The 19,054-nt window shown below is 48.0% G+C and overlaps 1 protein-coding gene across 1 annotated transcript in view; it reads left to right on the forward strand.

The window, feature by feature from the left end:
- The window catches only part of TMEM53 (transmembrane protein 53), a 24,091-nt gene extending 6,776 nt beyond the window's left edge, over positions 1 to 17,315 (forward strand). The window contains exons 2-3 of the mRNA XM_049618671.1: positions 12,260 to 12,381; positions 16,585 to 17,315. Of these exons, the coding sequence (XP_049474628.1) occupies positions 12,260 to 12,381; positions 16,585 to 17,238 (776 nt within the window). The 3' untranslated portion in view covers positions 17,239 to 17,315. The remainder of the gene's footprint in view (positions 1 to 12,259; positions 12,382 to 16,584) is intronic.
- The last annotated feature ends 1,739 nt before the right edge of the window (positions 17,316 to 19,054 follow it).

Consider the following 19,054-nt stretch of genomic DNA (forward strand, 5'->3'; position numbering starts at 1 on the left):
AAAAAAAAAAAAAAAGTGTGTCCCAAAAATGGCCAATTAACCCTCAGGAAGCTTTCACTGGCCCTGGGAAACAGTCTGGAGTGTTTTTTTTTTTTTTTTTTTTTTTTTTTTTTTTAATTTTTTTTTTCAACATTTTTTATTTATTTTTGGGACAGAGAGAGACAGAGCATGAACGGGGGAGGGGCAGAGAGAGAGGGAGACACAGAATCGGAAACAGGCTCCAGGCTCCGGGCCATCAACCCAGAGCCCGACGCGGGGCTCGAACTCACGGACCGCGAGATCGTGACCTGGCTGAAGTCGGACGCTTAACCGACTGCGCCACCCAGGCGCCCCTGGAGTGGTTTTGAACACCATGGTGGGCTCCAGGCATTGAGGTGGCTTCCTGGAGAACAGTGGCCCAAGGTGACCGAAAGCTTCACAGAGCCGATGGTGAGCAAAGGGAGTGTGGAAGTAAGAGCGCTGGAGAGGCCTGAGGTGGCCTGAGCTGTCACACCAGAGAGGCCTTGGAGGCCCAGGTGAAGACTGAGTTGGGACTTGATCCTCTCCTTGCCTGCCGGCCTCCTAAAGGCATTTTTTTTTTTTTTTTTTTTGAACAGGGGAGTTTATTTACAGACATACCCTGTCTTATTTATTATTGCTTTGCTTTATTACCCTTCGCAGATGTGGGTTTTTTTTTTTTTTTTTTACAGATTGAAGGTTTGCTGCAACCTTGCATCAAGCAAGTCTCTGGGTTCCATTTTGCCAACAGCATTTGCTCACTTTGTGTCTGTGTTGCATTTTGGCAATTCCCATAATATTTCAAAAAATTTTTTAAACGTCCATTTATTATTGAGAGACAGAGATACAGAGTGTGAGCAGGGGAGGGACAGAGAGAGGGGGAGACACAGAATTCGAAGCAGGCTCCAGGCTCTGCGCTGTCAGCACAGAGCCTGACACGGAGCTTGAACCCACACACCACGAGATCATGACCTGAGCTGAAGTCAAATGCTTAACTGACTGAGCCACCCAGGTGCCCCAATTCTCATAATATTTCAAAATTTTCATCATTATTATATATATTTTTGGTGATCTGTGATCAGTGATCTTTGATGTTACTATTGTAATTGTTTGGGGGCTCCACAGACCCCACCTATATAAGATGAATGTTGTGCGTGTTCAACTGCTCTACTGACCACCATTCCACCTTCTCTCTCCCTCCCTTTGGGCCTCCTTATTCCCTGAGACACATTATTGAAATTAGGCCAGTTAATAACCCTACAGTGGCCTCTAAGTGTTCAAGTGAAAGGAAGAGTTACGAGACTCTCACTTTAAATCAAAAGCTAGAAATTATTAAGCTTATTAAGGAAGGACAATGTGGAAAGCTGGGATAGGCCGAACACTATGTTTGGCATAAGCCAAACAACCAAGTTATGAATGCAAAGGAAAAGTTCTTGAAGGAAATGAAACGCGCTACTCCAGTGAACACACGAATGATAAGAAAACAGCCTTATTGTGGATACAGAGAAAGTTTGAGTGGTCTGAATAGAAGGTTAAACCAGCCACAACACTCCCTTAAGCCAAAGCCTAATCCAGAGCAAGATACTAACTCTCTTCAATTCTGTGAAGGCTGAGCGAGGTGAGAAAGCTGCAGAAGAAAAGTTTGAAGCTAGCAGAGGCAGGTTCATGAGTTTTGAGGAAAGAATCCATCTCCATAACATCAAAGTGTAAGGGGAAGCAGCAAGTACTGATGTAGAAGCCACAGCAAAGTCATCCAGAAGACTTGGCTAAGATAATTAATGAAGGTGGCTACACTAAACAACAGATTTTCAATGTAGATGAAACAGCCTTATATTGGAAGAAGATACCATTTTGGACTCCCATAGCTACAGAGAAGTCAGTGCCTAGCCTCAAAGCTTCCAAGGACAGGCTGACTTTTGTTGGAGGCTAAGGCGGCCGGTGACTTTAGGTTGAAGCCAATGCTCATTTACCATTCCAAAAATTCTAGGACCCTTAAGAATTATGATGAGTCTACTCTTCCTGTGCTTTGTAAATTTAACAAAGCCTGGATGACAGCACATCTGTTTACAACATGGTTTACTGATAGTCTAAGCTCACTGTAGAGACCTGCTGCTCAGAAAAAAAGATTCTTTTCAAAATATTACTGCTCATTGACAATGTACCTGGTTACCCAAGAGCTCTGATGGAGATGTACAATGAGATTGATATTGTTTTCATGACTTGATAACACAACATCTATTCTGTAGCTCATAGATCAAGGAGTAATTTCAACTTTCACATACCATTATTTAAGAAATGCAGTTAGTAAGTTTATAGTTGCCACAGACAGTGATTCCTCTGATGGATCTGGGCAAAGTAAATTGAAAATCTTCTAGAAACGATTCACCATTCTAGATGCCATTAAGAATATTTGTGATTCATGGGAAAAGGTCAAAATAGCAACATTAACAGGACTTGGGAAGAAGTTGATTCCAACCCTCATGGATGACTTTGAGGGGTTCAAGACTTCAGTGGAGGAAGTAACTGCGCATGGGGTAGAAAGAGCAAGAGAACTAGAATTACAAGTGGGGCCTGAAGGTGTGACTGAATGGCTGCAATCTCACTGATAAAACCTGAACAGATGAGGAGTTGCTTGTTATGGAAGAGCAAAGAATGTGGTTTCTTGGGATGGAATCTCCTCCTGGTGAAGATACTGTGAAGATTGTTGAAATGACAACAAAGGATTTAGGATATCACATAAACTGAGTTGGTAAAGCAGTGTCAGGGTATGAGAGGATTGGCTTCAATTCTGAAAGAAGTTCCCTTGTGAGGTAAAATGCCATCAAACAGCATTGCATGCTACAGAGAAATCTTTCGTGAAAGGAAGCATCAACAGATGCAGCAAACTTCCTTGTCTTATTTTAGGAAATTGCCACAGCCACCTCAGCCTTCAGCAACCACCACCCTGACCAGTCAGCAGCCATAAACTCTGAGGCAAGACCCTCCACCATCGAAAAGATTATGATTCACTGAAAGCTCAGATTTCAGATGATGGTTAGCATTTTTTAGCAATAATGTATTCTTAAAGATTTTATTTATTTTTTAAAAGTAACCTGGACCCCCAATGTGGGGCTCGAACCCACGACCCTGAGATCAAGGGTCACGTGCTCTACAACTGAGCCAGCCAGGTGCCCCAGCAATAAAGTATTTTTAAATTAAGGTATGTACATTGTTTTTTTTAAGACATAATGTTAGTGCACACTTACTAGACTACAGTATAGTATAAACACAACTTTTGTATGGACTGAGAAACCAAAAAATTCACTTGACTCACTTAATTGTGACATTTGCTTTATTGGGGTTGTCTGGAAATGAGCCTGCAATATCTCCAAGGTATGCCTATATTTTTTGAATCATAGTCTCTTTCACACATTCATAAAACCCTTTCTAATTTGTCTGCTCTGTACCAGGTGCTGTGCTAGGCTCTGGATTTGAACTCCAGACCTTTACAAGCTTCCCTTCTCTGAGGTCTCCAGGGTTGCTGTTGTACTTACACTGTTGACCATGTCCTGCTCGCGTGCCAGGCCTGCCAGGAGCACTTCTCATGATTTTATTAATCACAACCACCTTGTGAAGCAGGGGGTGCTCTTACGCCGATTTACAAATGAGGAACAGAAACCTGGGGGAACTCAAGTATCTTACCCCAAGTTATCCCAGCTTTCAACTCTGGAGCTCCACTCCTAAGCTAGTGCATGCAGATTTCAGTTGCCATTAGTAAGTGTTGTTTGAATACAGTTCCATTTCTAGAAAACAATTAAGGACACACACACACAAAGAAAGAGGTGTCCAATAAAGTCTTTTTATAACAGCAAAAATTGGAAATATCATGTCCAATAATGAGAGATTGTTCACCACAAATTATGAAATATTTTACAGTCGCTCTGTAGCCACTAAAAAGAGTGGTGTAGAAAAATATAAACTGACAGGGAGAGATGTTCACAATATATTGCTAAATGGAAGAAAGCAGATTACAAAACTGATTCCATTTTTATTAGATATTCATTTTCTCCTTTTCTACAGTAAGGATGTGCTCCTCGTGAAGGGATAGTATCTTTGATTTATTGAACTCTTTCTTTGTGCCAGCTACCATGCTAAGCCCTCTATCGTCATTATTATATTTAATCTTTGTATTATTAGCCCCATTTCACAGATAAGGAAATTGAAGTTTAGAGAACTTGCTGAAGGTCTGTTTCACAGTTATTTGTGGCAGAGCCACAGATTTGAACTCAGATAAGGTTTTATTTGTATTTTTTTTAAAGTTTTTATTTTAATTCTAGTTAGTTAACATACAGTGTTATGGTGTACAATACATACATATGTACGTATGTACAAAACAACATACAGTTTCAGGTGTACAATATAGTGATTCAGCAATTCCATACAACACCTGGTGCTCATCAGGACATGTGCCCTCCTTAATCCCCATCACCTAGTTCCCCCATCCCCCCCAGCCACCTCCCCTCTGGCAACCATCGGTTTGTTCTCTATAGTTAAGAGTTTGTTTCTTGGTTTGTCTTTCTCTCTTGAATTCAGATATGATTTTATATAGTAAGTACTCTTTTTTTAAAAATTAATTATTATTATTATTTTTTTTTTGGAGAGAGAGAACACATGCAAGTGGGGAGGGGGCAGAGGAAGCAAGAGAGAATCTCAAGCAGGCTCTGAGCTGTCAGTGCAGAGCCCTATGTGGGCCTCGATCCCACAAACCGTGAGATCATGACTTGAGCCGAAATCAAGAGTTGGATGCTTAACTGACTGAGCCACCCAGGCACCCCTGTTATGTGATTCTTGATCTTGGGGTCATGAGTTCGAGTCCCATGTTGGGGTACGGTTTCTTTAAAAAATATATATCAGGACTGTGAGAATTTAGAAGGTATTTCTGGGGAAGCAGAAGAAACCGAGGATCTTTTGTTCTTTGCATTTTAAAAAGAAAACAGGTTCTTTGCCTTTTGATTCTGGCTTACAGAGAAAAAGCACATATTGTGTCACAGACCCTTATGCCTCATCAGCCTTTCCTTTGTCTTCTCCACATGCCCCTGGGATAGACACAATCTAATTTATGCTTTAATTTTATCACTTGGACTGTTGTACAATATATATATTTGTAATTCTTGTATTATTGGTGTCAGTGTTGTTTTGTTGAGTTCTAGAGGACAGGGAGCCTGTGAGATTAAATTGTTTTGTGGGTGCTCAAGAAGTGCCAGGGTTGAAAAGAATACTTCTGCCTTTGCCAAGAGGCTAAAGTAACATTTTTTTAGTGGTCATTTATTTATTTTTGAGAGAGAGAGCACAAGCAGGGGAGGGACAGAGAGAGAGGGAGACACAGACTTTGAAACAGGCCAGAGCCTGATGTGGGGCTTGAGCCCACAAACCGTGAGATCATGACCTGAGCTGAAGTCAGAGACGCTTAACTGACTGAGCCACCCAGGGGCCCCTGGGCTAAAGTAACATTTTAACTCTCATTGCAAAAATGATACATACTGATTTTAGAAGATGGGTAAAAAATATCAGGAAAAACCAATTGCCTCTAATCCCAGAAATAATTGCTATTAATATTTGATGTGTTTTTCTGTTTTCTTTAAATTTTTTAAAAATATTTATTTATTTTTTGAGAGGGAGAGAGAGAGAGAGGGAGCGAGCGTGAGCTGGGGAGGGGCAGAGAGAGGAGACAAAGAATCTGAAGCAGGCTCCAGGCTCTGAGCTGTCAGCACAGAGCCTGACACGGGGCTCAAACTCATGAACCATGAGATCATGACCTGAGCTGAAGTTGGTCACTTAACCAATTGAGCCACCCAGGTGCCCCTTGATGTGTTTTTTTCTATGCATAAATATGTGTGTGTGTGTGTGTGTGTGTGTGTGTGTGTGTGTGTATTCTGTTGTATATGCTGCTTTTCAACTTGCTTTTTCACTTAATGTACTATTAACTAAAAAAATTTTTTTTCAAGTAATCTCTACACCCAATGTGAGGCTCAAACTTACAACCTCAAGATCAAGAATTGCATGGTCTACTGACTGAGCCAGTCAGGCATCCCTATTACTATTAATTTTTAAAAATAATAGCATTATTGAGATATAATTCACATACCATAAAACTCACTCTTTGAAGATGTACAATTCATTGGGTTTGAGTATATTCACAGAATTGTGCAGCCATCACCACTAACTCCAGAACATTTTCATCACCTCAAAAGACACCCTATACCTATTAGTAGTCCCTCCTCATTCCCCCCTTCCTTTAGCTCCTGGCAACTACTAATTTACTTCTCTATGGATTTACCTATTCTGGACATTTCATATAAATGGAATCATACAATATATAGTCTTTCATGTCTGGCTTCTTTCACTTAGCATATATTTTCAAGGTTCATCCATGACTTGTAGCCTGTATCAATACTTCATTGCTTTTTATGACCAAATAGTATTTCATTGTATGGAGATACCAAATTATTTAATTATTTACCTTGAGAGAGAGAGAAAGAGAGAGAGGGAGAATGTGCACACGTGCATGCATATATGAGTGGGGCAGGGGCAGAGGGAGAGGGAGAGAGAATCTTAAGCAGGCTCCACGCCCAGTGGGGAGCCAGACAGGGGACTTGATCTCACAACCGTGAGATCGTGACCTGAGCTGAAATCAAGATTCGGTTGCTTAACTGATTGAGCCACACAGGCACCCTGCAAATCCTTTGCCCATCTTAATTGGGTTGTCTTTTTATTGTTGAGTTGTAAGAGTTTTCTTGTATATGCCGGATACAATTCCCCTATCAGATATATGATTTGCAAATATTTCCTCCCATTCTGGGGCTTTGATTTTCACTTAAAAATGTTGATTTATTATTTCTTGAGAGAGTGAGAGTGAGTAGGGGTGGGGCAGTGAGAGAGGGAGAGAGAATCCCAAGCAGGCCCTGCACTGTCAGCACAGAGCCCGCTGTGGAGCTGAATTCATGAACTGTGAGATTATGACCTGAGCCGAAATCAAGAGTCAGATGCTTAACCGACTGGGCCACCCAAGCATCCCTTGTTATTTTCACTTCTTTGATAGTGCCCTTTGAATTTTTTTTTTTAATGTTTATTTATTTTTGAGACAGAGAGAGACAGAGCATGAATGGGGGAGGGTCAGAGAGAGAGGGAGACACAGAATCTGAAACAGGCTCCAGGCTCTGAGCTGTCAGCACAGAGCCTGACGCAGGGCTCGAACTCACGGACCGCGAGATCATGACCTGAGCTGAAGTCGGCCGCTTAACCGACTGAGCCACCCAGGCGCCCGATAGTGCCCTTTGAAGTACACATGTTTTTAATTTGGATGAAGTCCCAATTTATCTATTTTTTTTTCTTTTATTCCTTGTACTTTTGTACATGTCCGAGAAACCATTGCCTAGCGCAAGGCCACAAAAATTGACTCCTGTGTTTTCTATAGTTTTAGCTCCTACGTTAATGTTTCTGATTTTCTTAAGGTATTATTGAGTATTTTCATATGATTAAACACTTTTCTTTCTTAGAAGTGGAGTTGCTATGTCAAAGATCGAATGTTTTTGAGACTTTTGATACAGGTTCCAAAATTGCTCTTGTCCCTGTCATTTCCCTCTGCCCTCCCACCTGGCTTCCACTGTTCTGGTTCAGGCTTCTGCCATCTCTTGCCTTGCACGTTACAGCAGCCTTCTGTCTGTTCCTAATGAGCACTGCCCATGCAGTGTGATAAGTGTGGTGGCACGGTGATGACAGGTGCTGTGACAGAACAGAAGAGGGGCATCTAACCAGTCTGGTGATTTGGGGTGGAGGATGAAAAGGGGTTGAGGAAGACATCAAGGGAGACTTCCTGGAAGCAAACAGTGAGCTGACTCAGCAAGTGGAGTGGGCATTAGCAAAGCATGAACATGGAGCATCAGCATCCCGGGCTGGGGAATGAGGAGCATGTGCAAGGTCCTGGAGCGGGGCGGGGCAGGGTGGCATGGTGGTCCAGAGAGATGGACATTGACTCTGCCACTTCTTGGCTCCATGTTCTTGGGGAGAGGGACTTGCTCTTCTGTGTTTTAGTTTTCCCATCTGTAAAATGGGGACATTAGTAACTAACTTCTAGGATGATTGCAGGACCAAATGAAGCCCCATATGTTGGGGTTCTGGTTGGGGTAGCCAGTCCCTGAGGAGAAGCAGGTGGAAGAGGTCAGCATTGGATCTGTTGATGTACAGAGGGAGCTATGTGTACACGTTTGGAGCTGAGGTAATAGAGATTTGGTTAAGGCTAGGGGATTGGGGGGCACCTGGGTGGCTCAGTCAGTTGACCGTCTGACTTTGGCTCAGGTCATGATCTCGTGGTTTGTGAGTTCAAGCCCCACATCAGGCTTACTGCTGTCAGCGCCGAGCCCGCTTTGGATCCTCTGTGCCCCTTTCTCTGCCCCTTCCCTGCTTGTGTTCTCTCAAACATAAAGAACCAAATAAATAAATACAGACAGACAAACAGACTGGGGGCTTGGATTTTCTTACCGAGGGTGCCGGCTGGGATAGTGGTGACAAGCTGGTCTCTAGACCACTTGGGTTTGGATTCTAGTTTCACTGATTATTGTGTAACCCTGAGCAAGTCATTTATTATCTTTGTGGCTTAGTTTTCCATCAGTGAAATGAGAATAGTAACAGTACATTGTTCATGGGATTGTTGTAAAGATTAAATGAGTTGATAATAAAGTGCTTAGAGAGTGCTTGACATATAATGCTCTTTTCCTGTTATCATTATTGTTTTTCTTTGTGATGGGAAAGAGGGGGAGGTAGGAGCTGGAGGGAGATGTGGAATTCAGAGAGGTCTGTGATGGTTTAGGAACAAGGTGGATTTGATTGCCTCTGCAGGGTCATGGGAAGTCCTGGAGTATAAATGAGAGATGGAGCCAGTGCTTGAGTCTTGGCCCTGGGGGCAGCAGCCACGGCGGGGAGAGGGTGATACGGCCAGTGGAATGAGCATAAAAGGAACAGGGGCTTTTATAGGAGGATGGAGGAATCATGATCTGGATGTGGCAATAAATAACAATAGCCATAACAATTACTTTTATTACTCTGGAAAGGGCAATGGGTAACAAGAAGAATGCCAGCTCTTTCTCCTTGGATCCATCCTTCACTTTGCAGCCACATGTTCATTCCAGCACGTGTCTCCCGAGTGCCTGAATGGGCCAGCTACAGGGCTGGGCACTGGGGGATGTGGGGATAAACACGGCACACTCAGTGCCCCCCTTCACAGAGCCTGCCAGCTAAAGGGAGAGATAGACATTATATAATTGTGCGAGTTATTAATACAGATTGGATTGTGCCACTTCCCTAATTCCAGGATCATCATTTGTTCTCTACTGCTGTGGAATAAAATCCCAACTCGTGTGCATGGCTTGAAAGGCCTTGCAGGATTGGGCCCCCGGACCTGCTCCTGGCAGCTCTCCCAACCACTGCTTCTCCTCACCCAGGCTTCTAGCCCTCCCCCCCACCCCACCCCCCAGGACTGCTTGCTGGGCCTCAGACCAACTGCAGCATCTCCAAAGCCTCATGCCCTCTCTCCACCTGGCAGCTCCTAACGGGCCTCAGGGCCAGCACAACAAATGTGTCTTCCTTCGGGAGATCTTTCCCAGTCTCCGTCACTCTCAGCCATGTTGCCAAAGCACCTTGGACCTCTCTGGGTTGTAGCACTTGAAATATAGAATCAGAAGGGGCACCATGGCTCTGGTGGGAGGAGGTCAGGGTGAAGGCTCCAGTTAGGAATGGGTCACAGGAGGAGATTGTGCCGGGGGAGTGGGCATGCCTGCAGACAGGAAGGGCACCTGTGGCTCAGGGGCAGCCTCGAGGGCCTGGCTTGAGTGGAGGGGCCAGTTGCCTCCCATTAGGAGTAGTACGGAAAGGCTGGGCTCTGGCCGTAGGCAGTGTGTTCAGGGTGTCCGTATTCTGAGAGCTTCTTCATGGAAATGCCTATCTAGGGGAAGGGTCATCTCTACTTGAGTTGGTGAAGCCAAGGGAACCTGTAAAACCTGGTGGAGCAGAATGGAGTTTCACATCCAGCTTTGGGAGGGGGCAGGTCAGAGGCCCAGGAGAGGCTGTTTGAACCTTGTCCAACTGGGAATGCACCAGTGCCACTGGTGGGGGCTGGCCTTAACTTCAGGAGGCCACCAGGGGGTGTGACATCCCATGGCTGCCCTCTCTGTATTTGAGATAAATGCCAAGGCCCTTTGCTGGTGTCTTGGTGGTGGCCTAGGAGGGGACCGCTATAGGCTGGGGGAGGGGAGCCTATGCTCAGACAGTTGCACAGAGGTAAGGGGGCCTCCCTGGGGCAGGTCTCAGACATCTAGTTCCTGGGTCTCAGAGATTCAAAGGCATATCCAAATGGGTGGCTGTTGATTGCTACCCCTGAGACTGCTGTAGCCTGAGCTTCATGGGGAGTCATCCCCAGCAAGTCCTCCCCAGATATGGCTTCTCCACCAGAAGGGCCAGGGCAGTCGAAGAGCTGCCCTGGCAGGGGGTGGGGACACCAGGCTGGGAAAGGTGGTGAGAATTTTTGGAGTGGCCTGGTGTAGGACCTTCTCCCTTATCAGAGGTCAGGCCAGCATCAGGGGAGCCTGGGAGCGCTGGCAGGCATCAGAAGGGACTGAGGCGCTGGCAGCTCCTGCTCCAGGCTGAGTTGCGACCCAGCCTGGGATCCCCATGGGGGCGGGTAGTTAATCTCTGAAGGCCAGAGTCACCACTGCTGGAGAGCAGGCACATTGAACTTTTCAATCACATTAATTTCCACAGGAAATTGTTGTCTTCCTTTTGTCCAAAGGTTAGTGATTTATATTTACCATCCTCTTAACTAGCCTTGAAATTTACTGTTGCCGGGTCACCACTGGCATCCATAAATCTCGAGGTGGCAGCTGAGTATTGCCAAGTGGCTTGATACTTGGAAGGGCACACCCTGGCCCTTTTGGGAGGGCAGATAGCTAGTAACAGACAGTCCCCGCACGAAAGTCCCCCTGACTGGGCGGGTGCTGGCTTAGCAGGGGGAATAAGATGAGGTCTGACCAACAAGGTTGCAGGGATGCCTCTTTGAAAGCAGCCGTAAAAGAAACAGGTGGCTTTGTGCCTTAGCATATCACCGAAGGAGACATGCTTCTAGTTGTGGGTGGTGCTCGTGGCACAGGAGGTCTCAAGTGGCTTAGTTAGGATGGGGAGCAAGGGCCACATTGCCAGCTGTGTACTTCCAGTGTGACCTTAGACCAGTTACTTAAGCACTTTGTGCCTCAGTTTCCTCATCTGCAATAATATGCCTCCTAGTGTTGTTAGGAGGGTTAAATCTCAATAAATATTGGCGATTATTATTCTCTGGCAGGACAGGATGGGTGGATTGGCATGGGCCCTCAGAATCAGTCTGCTTCACCTCCCTGTTGGTGCTGTCCTAGCCATTTCTCCTTTTAAGATCCTCTTCTTCCTGGGGCTCCTGGGTGGTTCAGTCGGTTAAATGTTTGACTCTTGATCTTAGCTCAGGTCTTGAGCTCAAGAGGTTGTGAGTTCAAGCTCCGCGTTGGGCGTGAACTGTACTTAAAAAATCCTCTTCTTCCATGTGCTCGTGAAATTAGAACAGGGCTGACAAACTTTTTCTGTAAAGGGCCAGTAAGTATTTTAGGCTTTGTGAACCACACGATCTCTGTTGCAACTACTCAGCTCTGCTGTTTTAGCAAGAAAGCAGCTACATACACTAAGTAAATGAGTATGGCTGTGTTCCAATAAAACTTTATTGTGGACAGTCAGATTTGAATTTCATATAAGTCATATGTCACAAAATACGATTCTCTTTTTATTTTTTAAACTATTTAAAAATATAACAACATTTTTAGCCTGCGGTTTATATAAAAACAGACCACGTGTCACAATTGGCCCATGACTTGTAATTTGCTGACATCTGGATTAGAAGGTGAAATTGCATGGAGAAAGTCCTCACTTACTTTCCTCACCTGGGCTATGTCTTTGAGTTACTAAAGAAAGGTGCCCTCTTGTGGGTTTTTCCAGTGACCCTGTAGTGCCTCCTAAGAGGCTTAAATGCCACTTGAGGCAGGACAGAGGAGCGAGCCCCGTGGGAATCAGAGGCCCAGGGGCTGGCAGGATGCCTAGGTCTGGCACCTGTTGGTTCCCTGCCTACAGCTAGAGTGGTGCTGGCTCTGGACTGGCCAGTCACCCTCACCCCACATGACAGCTCGGTGCTGACAGTCCCACTGTGTCTGTGTTTCAGAGAACAGCCCCAACCAAGGCGGGAAGGAGGTGGGGACACGACAGCCTTTGGTGATTCTCTTGGGCTGGGGTGGCTGCACCGACAAGAACCTTGCCAAGTACAGCGCCATCTACCACAAAAGGGTGAGTACTGCAGGTTTGCGGACACCCAGCCCATTGGGGCGCTGCCCCCTGTGGCCCCTCTGTGGGGAACTCAGCCTTGGCCGCCCTCATCCCTGGGCTGCAGTGTGGCAGGCCTGGGAATGGCACGAAGAACAGCCTGTGAGGAAGATGTTGGGGTCATGGGCATTTTGGCAGGATTATCCCTTCTTGATGCTGCCAGCTGTGTTGCCTGGTCTGTCTCCCTCAGCCCCCTGACCTGCTTCCCCTTCCTCCTCCTCAAACCCCACAGCAGCCCAGCCCTGATGTGCTCCCAGCTGTGGAGTCAGCCCAGACCTCAAGTCTGTTGTTGCCCTGATGGGCAGCAAAAGCCTGGGCCAAGTGTGCTGGGAATTTTCTCCTTTTCTGACCAGGTGAGTTTCTGTCTTAGGTTGACCATGGACCTTCACATTCCCATAGTAGAAGGGCCTCTTGGAAAAGTGATTCAGGCTGGAGGTTCTTGCTTCTTCTTAAGCTACCCCAAGAGTTGGATATAGAGCTACTGGTAACTGGAGAGAGGCTTAGGAGGGCTGGGTTATGTTTTGGAAGCCCCTTTCACATCTTTGGCTTCTGGCCTGGCCCTGTCTTCCTCCGCCCAGACCTCCCAAAGCAGGGAGACACCAGTGCGGACAGCCCTAGGTGCCACCTGGAAGCCCTGGGCTGAGGAGTGGGGAATCTCCTGGGAGAAAGGCCAGGCAGTACCCTCTGCCCCCTGCCTCAGCCTCTCTCCACTGACCTTTGTCTGCACTGTGCATGAAGTAGATGGTGGCCCTGGAATGGGAGAAGGGTTGGGGGAAACATGTAGTTCTGAGCTTGAGGCCTTCCCCCACCAACAAGGCTGGTCCTCAGGCATTGCTGTTTATGAGTGGCCTTGCTCTGTGGGTAGTTTTAGCTACTTCTGAATTCCACTCACTGGGCCAGGCTGGTTTGTCTGGCTTCTCCAGTGGACTAAGATCCCTGAGGGCAGGTGGAAGAATAGGAATAGGTGAGTGTGGCCAGAACAGAGAATGAAAGAAAGGGCAGGTGTCAAGAGACGAGGCTGGGAGGGTCCTGGGGGGATATAAGCAGAGGGGTGATGTTAGATCCCAGGGAAGGCAGTGGGGTTGAGTTGGCAAGCTGGTGGAGGGGTTGTCTGGGAAAGGAAGGGGGTCAGGACAGGATGGGTATGGAGAAAAAGATTTTCCAAACCCATACTTCTAATACTTTATTATTTAAAAGAAAAGAAAAATACTGCATCTACACATAGAGATGACCTTTATCTGCTCGTTAGTGCCCATCCTTTCAGCTTTTCTCTGTATCTTTTCTTTACCTAAACCACATCTGTTGACTACACTATTTTGCATCTTGCCTTTTTTCAGATCATGATCCCCACCTTCCCATGTTAATCTGTTTTTATCTCTTCTAGTTCCCAGTCTGTATTCAGGTTCTTCCGCAGTCCCCAGAATGTCTTTTATAGCTGATTTGCCCAAACCAGGATCCAATCCAGGATCACCCATGGCATCTAGTTATTTTGTTCCTTAAGGCTCTTTTATTTTTTTAAAGGTCTTATTTAATTAATTAACTTTTTTAGAGAGAGAGAGAGCACGAGTAGGGGAGAGGGGCAGAGGGAGAGAGAGAGAGAGAGAGAGAGAGAGAGAGAGAGAGAGAATCCTAAACAGGCTCTATGCTGAGCATGGAGCACCATGTGGGGGTTGATCTCATGACCCTGGCATCATGACCTGAGCTGAAATCAAGAGCTGGACACTCAACTGACTGATCCACCCAAGCGCTCCTTATTTTATTTTTTAAGATTTTATTTTTAAGTAATTTCTATACCTAATGTGGGGTGAGTGCGTGATCCCAAAGGTGCTGGAAGGAAAGTACGATGGGCGCTAAAAGCTATCATGGGGTTTGACCATTTGGGAGAGCATGGGCGACCTTCGTGAGAGTAGTGTAGGGGAGCCAGTGGGAAGGGGTGAAGCGGAGAGGGAAGGTGTCAAAGACCGTCTAGGAAGGTGGAGAGAGAGGGTGGGATAGAGTTAGAGGGGACACAATGAAACTGCAGAGGATTTTTTTTTTAATGAGGTTGGTTTGCTAGGAATCTAGAGAGAAGAGACTAAAAATACAGGAGAGGGAGGCAGGGACCCTCAGCAGGGGCCGAGTGTGCACAGAGATGGAGAAATGCTTGGCTGGAGGGGCAGGGGGACACTGGGATCTGATGTGCAGGGACTTCTAGGAGCATGTGATTGGGGAGTTGGCAGCAGAGATGCCAGGCACCTGGGAAACCTCGAAGTGAGGCCGAGACCCACGAGCGGGTCTCTTGTATTTTGGCTTGGCATGTCATGCCCTTCACGGGGGGTGGAGGTTGTGTGCGCTGTGTGTGTGCTCACAGGTGACACGCAGTTGGAGGGCACATGCTGTGCATATCCTCATAGATGGCGTGTTCACAGGAGTTGCTGTTTGTGTCTGCACCACCAGGTAGTTCTGCATGTGACGCCTCCAGCAGGGGAGTGTGTGTGTGTGTGTGTATACTCTTGAAGGGAGTGCAGCAGGCAAGTGTGTCCCCGCCAGTGGTGTGGGTGCTTGTGGGTGTGTACAGCTGGCTATTGCTTTTTTGTGCACTCACAGATGGTATGGTAGGTGCACGTGAGTGAGTGGTGGGTGCCGCGTGTGTCTGCCTCTGTGGGATGGTGATGTGGGTGGGCTTTGTTTAGTCCTAGGAGTTGCACGTGTGTGGTGGTGTGATGTGGGAGTGTGTTTGCATTTGTGGGCAATGCTGTGTGTCGCATAGGGGGGAAGACGTTTCACATCCCACTGGGAAGTCAGAACAGAGCACTTTGTGAAGTTTCCCAGAGCCTGAGGGGGCAGGTGGCATTGGTGAGCCCCTCTGCAGAGTCTCAGAAAGGGGGCTTAGGCATGCCAGGGCCTTGGTAAGAACAGTCAGGAGGAGTTGGGGCAGATGTCAGATTGGAGTCAGCGGGAGGGATGAAGTTAAGGGGGCTAATGGCAGGATTATTTCAGCCGACCATTGCGTTGAGCTATAGGTCATTCAAGTACTGTGGCCGTATGATGTTCTCATTATCACTCCTACCATTACTGATTGCTGCTACTGTTTACTTTGTGCCAGGTGCTGTTTTGGGCACTTGAGATGCATTTTGTCATTCAATCTTCATAGCCCTGTGAGATGGATGTCATCCTAGTTTACAGTTGGAAACACAGACTTGGGAAGATGAAGGAGGCTTCTTTTTGCTCGTGCTGTTAAGAAGTGGTGCCGGGAATTGAATCCAGACCTGTATGACCCCAGAGCCCACCTAACAGATTCCCCTGACAAAGGGCCCTTTGTCTCTGGAACAGGACAACGAGAGGGGATTAGGATGCAGGCTCATGGCTTTGGCTGCCTTTTTTAACTGACCTAGAAGAGGATCTATCTGGAGATTTTGAGGCATACTTGACCCAGGCATTGCGAGGTACAGAAGCCTAAGAGTTTGGCTCAGATTTTAGAATTTGAGGAACAACAGTGTTTACTATATTTGGAATTTCAGGGCGAGTGGGAGGAGTGATTCCGGGCCTTGGAACCAGATAGATTTGGGTGCCAGGCTCCTGTGCCAGAGAGTATGGACTCTGCTCTCAAGGCCCTGCTGGAAGGTGGCAGTGGCCGGAGACTGACACAATGTGGGGTCTAGCTCACGAGTGGCCTCTGGTGGTCAAGACTGGGGCCTGCAGGCTATAGCTCCTGTGTTGGGTCTTTATGGGGTGGGGTGTCGGATGGTCCTCCTTGGGCCTGGGAGCGTGGGGATAGTGCTGAGCTGAGTCACTGCAGCAAGGTGTAGCCAAGCAGTGAGGCCGTAAATATGTCAGAGTTGAGCAGATGAGGGTGTAAGGGGGAGGTTGGGAGGGAGACAGGGTGTGGGCCAGAGTGAGACTTTCTTCTGGTCAGCTTAGATATCTCCAAAGCGAGCTCCAAGCCTCACGTACCGTGCCAGGCTGAGTGGCCTTGGCCAGCATGAAGTGATTATTCCATAAATGGGCCTTGAGTGTACCTTCCACTCTGGAAGGCACCCGCATCTGTGAATGGTGAGCTGGTGCCTGGACACTGCTAGGCCTGTGGGCCTCTGGCATTTGGAGCTTCTGGACATCTCTGACCTAGCGGCACTCCCCTACCCCTACCCCCATCCCTGAGGACCGACCAGGCCTCTCTCCTCTCCCCAGGGCTGCATCGTGATCCGATACACAGCCCCATGGCACATGGTCTTCTTCTCCGAGTCCCTGGGCATCCCTTCACTTCGTGTTTTGGCCCAGAAGCTACTTGAGCTACTCTTTGATTACGAGATTGAGAAGGAGCCCCTGCTCTTCCATGTCTTCAGCAATGCTGGTGTCATGCTGTACCGATACGTGCTGGAGCTCCTGCAGACCCATCGGCGCTTCTGCCACCTGCGTGTGGTGGGCACCATCTTTGACAGCGGTCCTGGTGATAGCAACCTGGTGGGGGCTCTGCGGGCCCTGGCAGCCATCCTGGAGCACCGGCCTGCTGTGCTGCGCCTGCTGCTCCTGGTGGCCTTCGCCCTGGTGGCAGTCCTGTTCCACGTCCTGCTCGCTCCACTCACTGCCCTCTTCCACACCCACTTCTATGACAGGCTACTTGATGCAGCCTCTCGCTGGCCTGAGCTCTACCTCTACTCGAGGGCCGACGAGGTGGTCCTGGCCAGGGATGTGGAACGCATGGTGGAGGCACGCCTGGCACACCGGGTCCTGGTGCGCTCTGTGGACTTTGTGTCATCTGCACATGTCAGCCACCTCCGCGACTACCCTGCTTACTACACAAGCCTCTGTGTCAACTTCATGCGCAGCTGTGTCCACTGCTGAGCTCCTTCCCCACCCAACACCCACCCAACTTACCCCTACTCCAGAAATAAATGCCTGACACCTCCCCACAACCTATATCCACGAGTGGGGTCCTCTTCTGCTTCACCTCCCTTACAGCCCTCTGGGACTTTGTGGTCCCGCAAATAGAGAATCCCCATTGAATTTTAGCAGCCTCTACCCCAGGGACTGTGGTGGTCTGTTTATCCCAGGATCCTGGCGGGTGGGAGTGCCTGGACAGGTCTCTGTAGGAGTCTTGCAGCGGCTGTGTTTGGACAAGTGTAAGTGAGGCTGCTAATTTCTGTGGCAGTTAGGCTGTGTAGGGTTATCAAAGTGGGGAGGGTGGGATTGCTGATGAACCCCAGGGTTGATCTTTGACTTCTTGAAGGGAAGGTGAGCTTTGTGGGAGGTGCCGGAAAGGAGGGTCAGGCCGGGGCAGGGGCTATGATGTCCCTACCCCAAGGTCCCAGAAGGGCAAAGCCCTGCAGCATGAAGCACCATCCGCCTAGATCCCACTTAATAGTTCACCAAGAGAGGCTTCTCTGTGCTCACTGTCGGGGAGCCTGAGCCAGATGGGGAGCTGAGGATGCAGAGGTGGCAGGCCTGCCTGGGTCCGTCACACTACCAGGAAGCCACTGGTTCAGGAAAGCTGCAAGGTGTGTAACAGGCAGGTGGAGTGGGGAGCAGGAAGACAGTAGCGCCGTACAGGAGCTGGGACAAACTCAGTAGCCCTGAAGATCAGAACCAGGGCTGGGGGCCATTTGACTAAAACAATCAACTCCATCTTCTTGAGAGATGCACTTGGATCATCTTCAGGCAGGAGAGGGGGCTTCAGCCTTAGAGTTCTGTATCATCTCTCATTCTATAAGTCACTGCTGCACAATGCTGGCACGTAGTAGGTACTCAGTAAATATCTGTTGATTGGATGAGCTTGCTGTGGTATTCAAGGGACTTGGTGGGGCAGGAATGGGCTTTGATAATTTGACAGACAGTGTAGGAGATGGCTGGCCAAGTTCTGGGTGGCAGCTAACCCTTGATAGTCTCAGGGCTGATGGACTCTGTCTCAAGAGCTGAGCTCAATTTGCATCTGTCAGCCCTCTGGGACCGCTGAGACAGTTGCCTCCAATCCCGGTGCTGTGTGGTTGCATTCCTAGCCATGGCCAACAGGTGGCAGTGCTGCCTGGGCCATGAGACCAAGCTTAAGGATCCCGTGGCAGAGTGGGCTTCGTGCCCTCATGCAGGGTTAACGTCCCCTATTTGAGAGCATATGGCCCCTAGGGTGAGAGTAACCAGCCATCAGGGACCTGCTAAGTCCAAGACAAGGAGAGGGGAGAGTTGAGACCTGAAAGCAGCCAGCCCGATGTGAACTGGACATTATCCACCTCTCTTCCAAAACCAGCCATTACTGGGGCCGCCCTGCTTTGGCCAGGACACTTACATTCCCCAGAATCTTGGGCCCCAGGTTTCTCCTATTTAGGATACTCGATGCCATCAAGCTGGGCACGGGTCTTTGCAGGGCCTTCACTAGGCTCTAACCAAGAGGCAGGAGCTGCCAACTGGATCCTATTCTGTAGTATATGCATTGCAGGCACCCAGAGATCGGTGTGTCTAAGGTGGAGAATTTGGAAAGGTGGACGACGGGCCTGGTGTGTGAGAATGTGTAAAGGAAAGGACTCATCTGCAGTTGTGAGCACCTGCCAGAGCGCCCAGGATGTGGATTACTCACTGGCAGTGGGTAGCCTTGGGGATGATTTGATAGAGTGCAATCTCTGGTGCTAGCTGGCCAGCTTCAGTTCCCTGACATGAAGGTCCACCTTGG

Source organism: Panthera uncia (assembly GCF_023721935.1).
Source record: "Panthera uncia isolate 11264 chromosome C1 unlocalized genomic scaffold, Puncia_PCG_1.0 HiC_scaffold_4, whole genome shotgun sequence".
Classification (NCBI taxonomy): domain Eukaryota; kingdom Metazoa; phylum Chordata; class Mammalia; order Carnivora; family Felidae; genus Panthera; species Panthera uncia.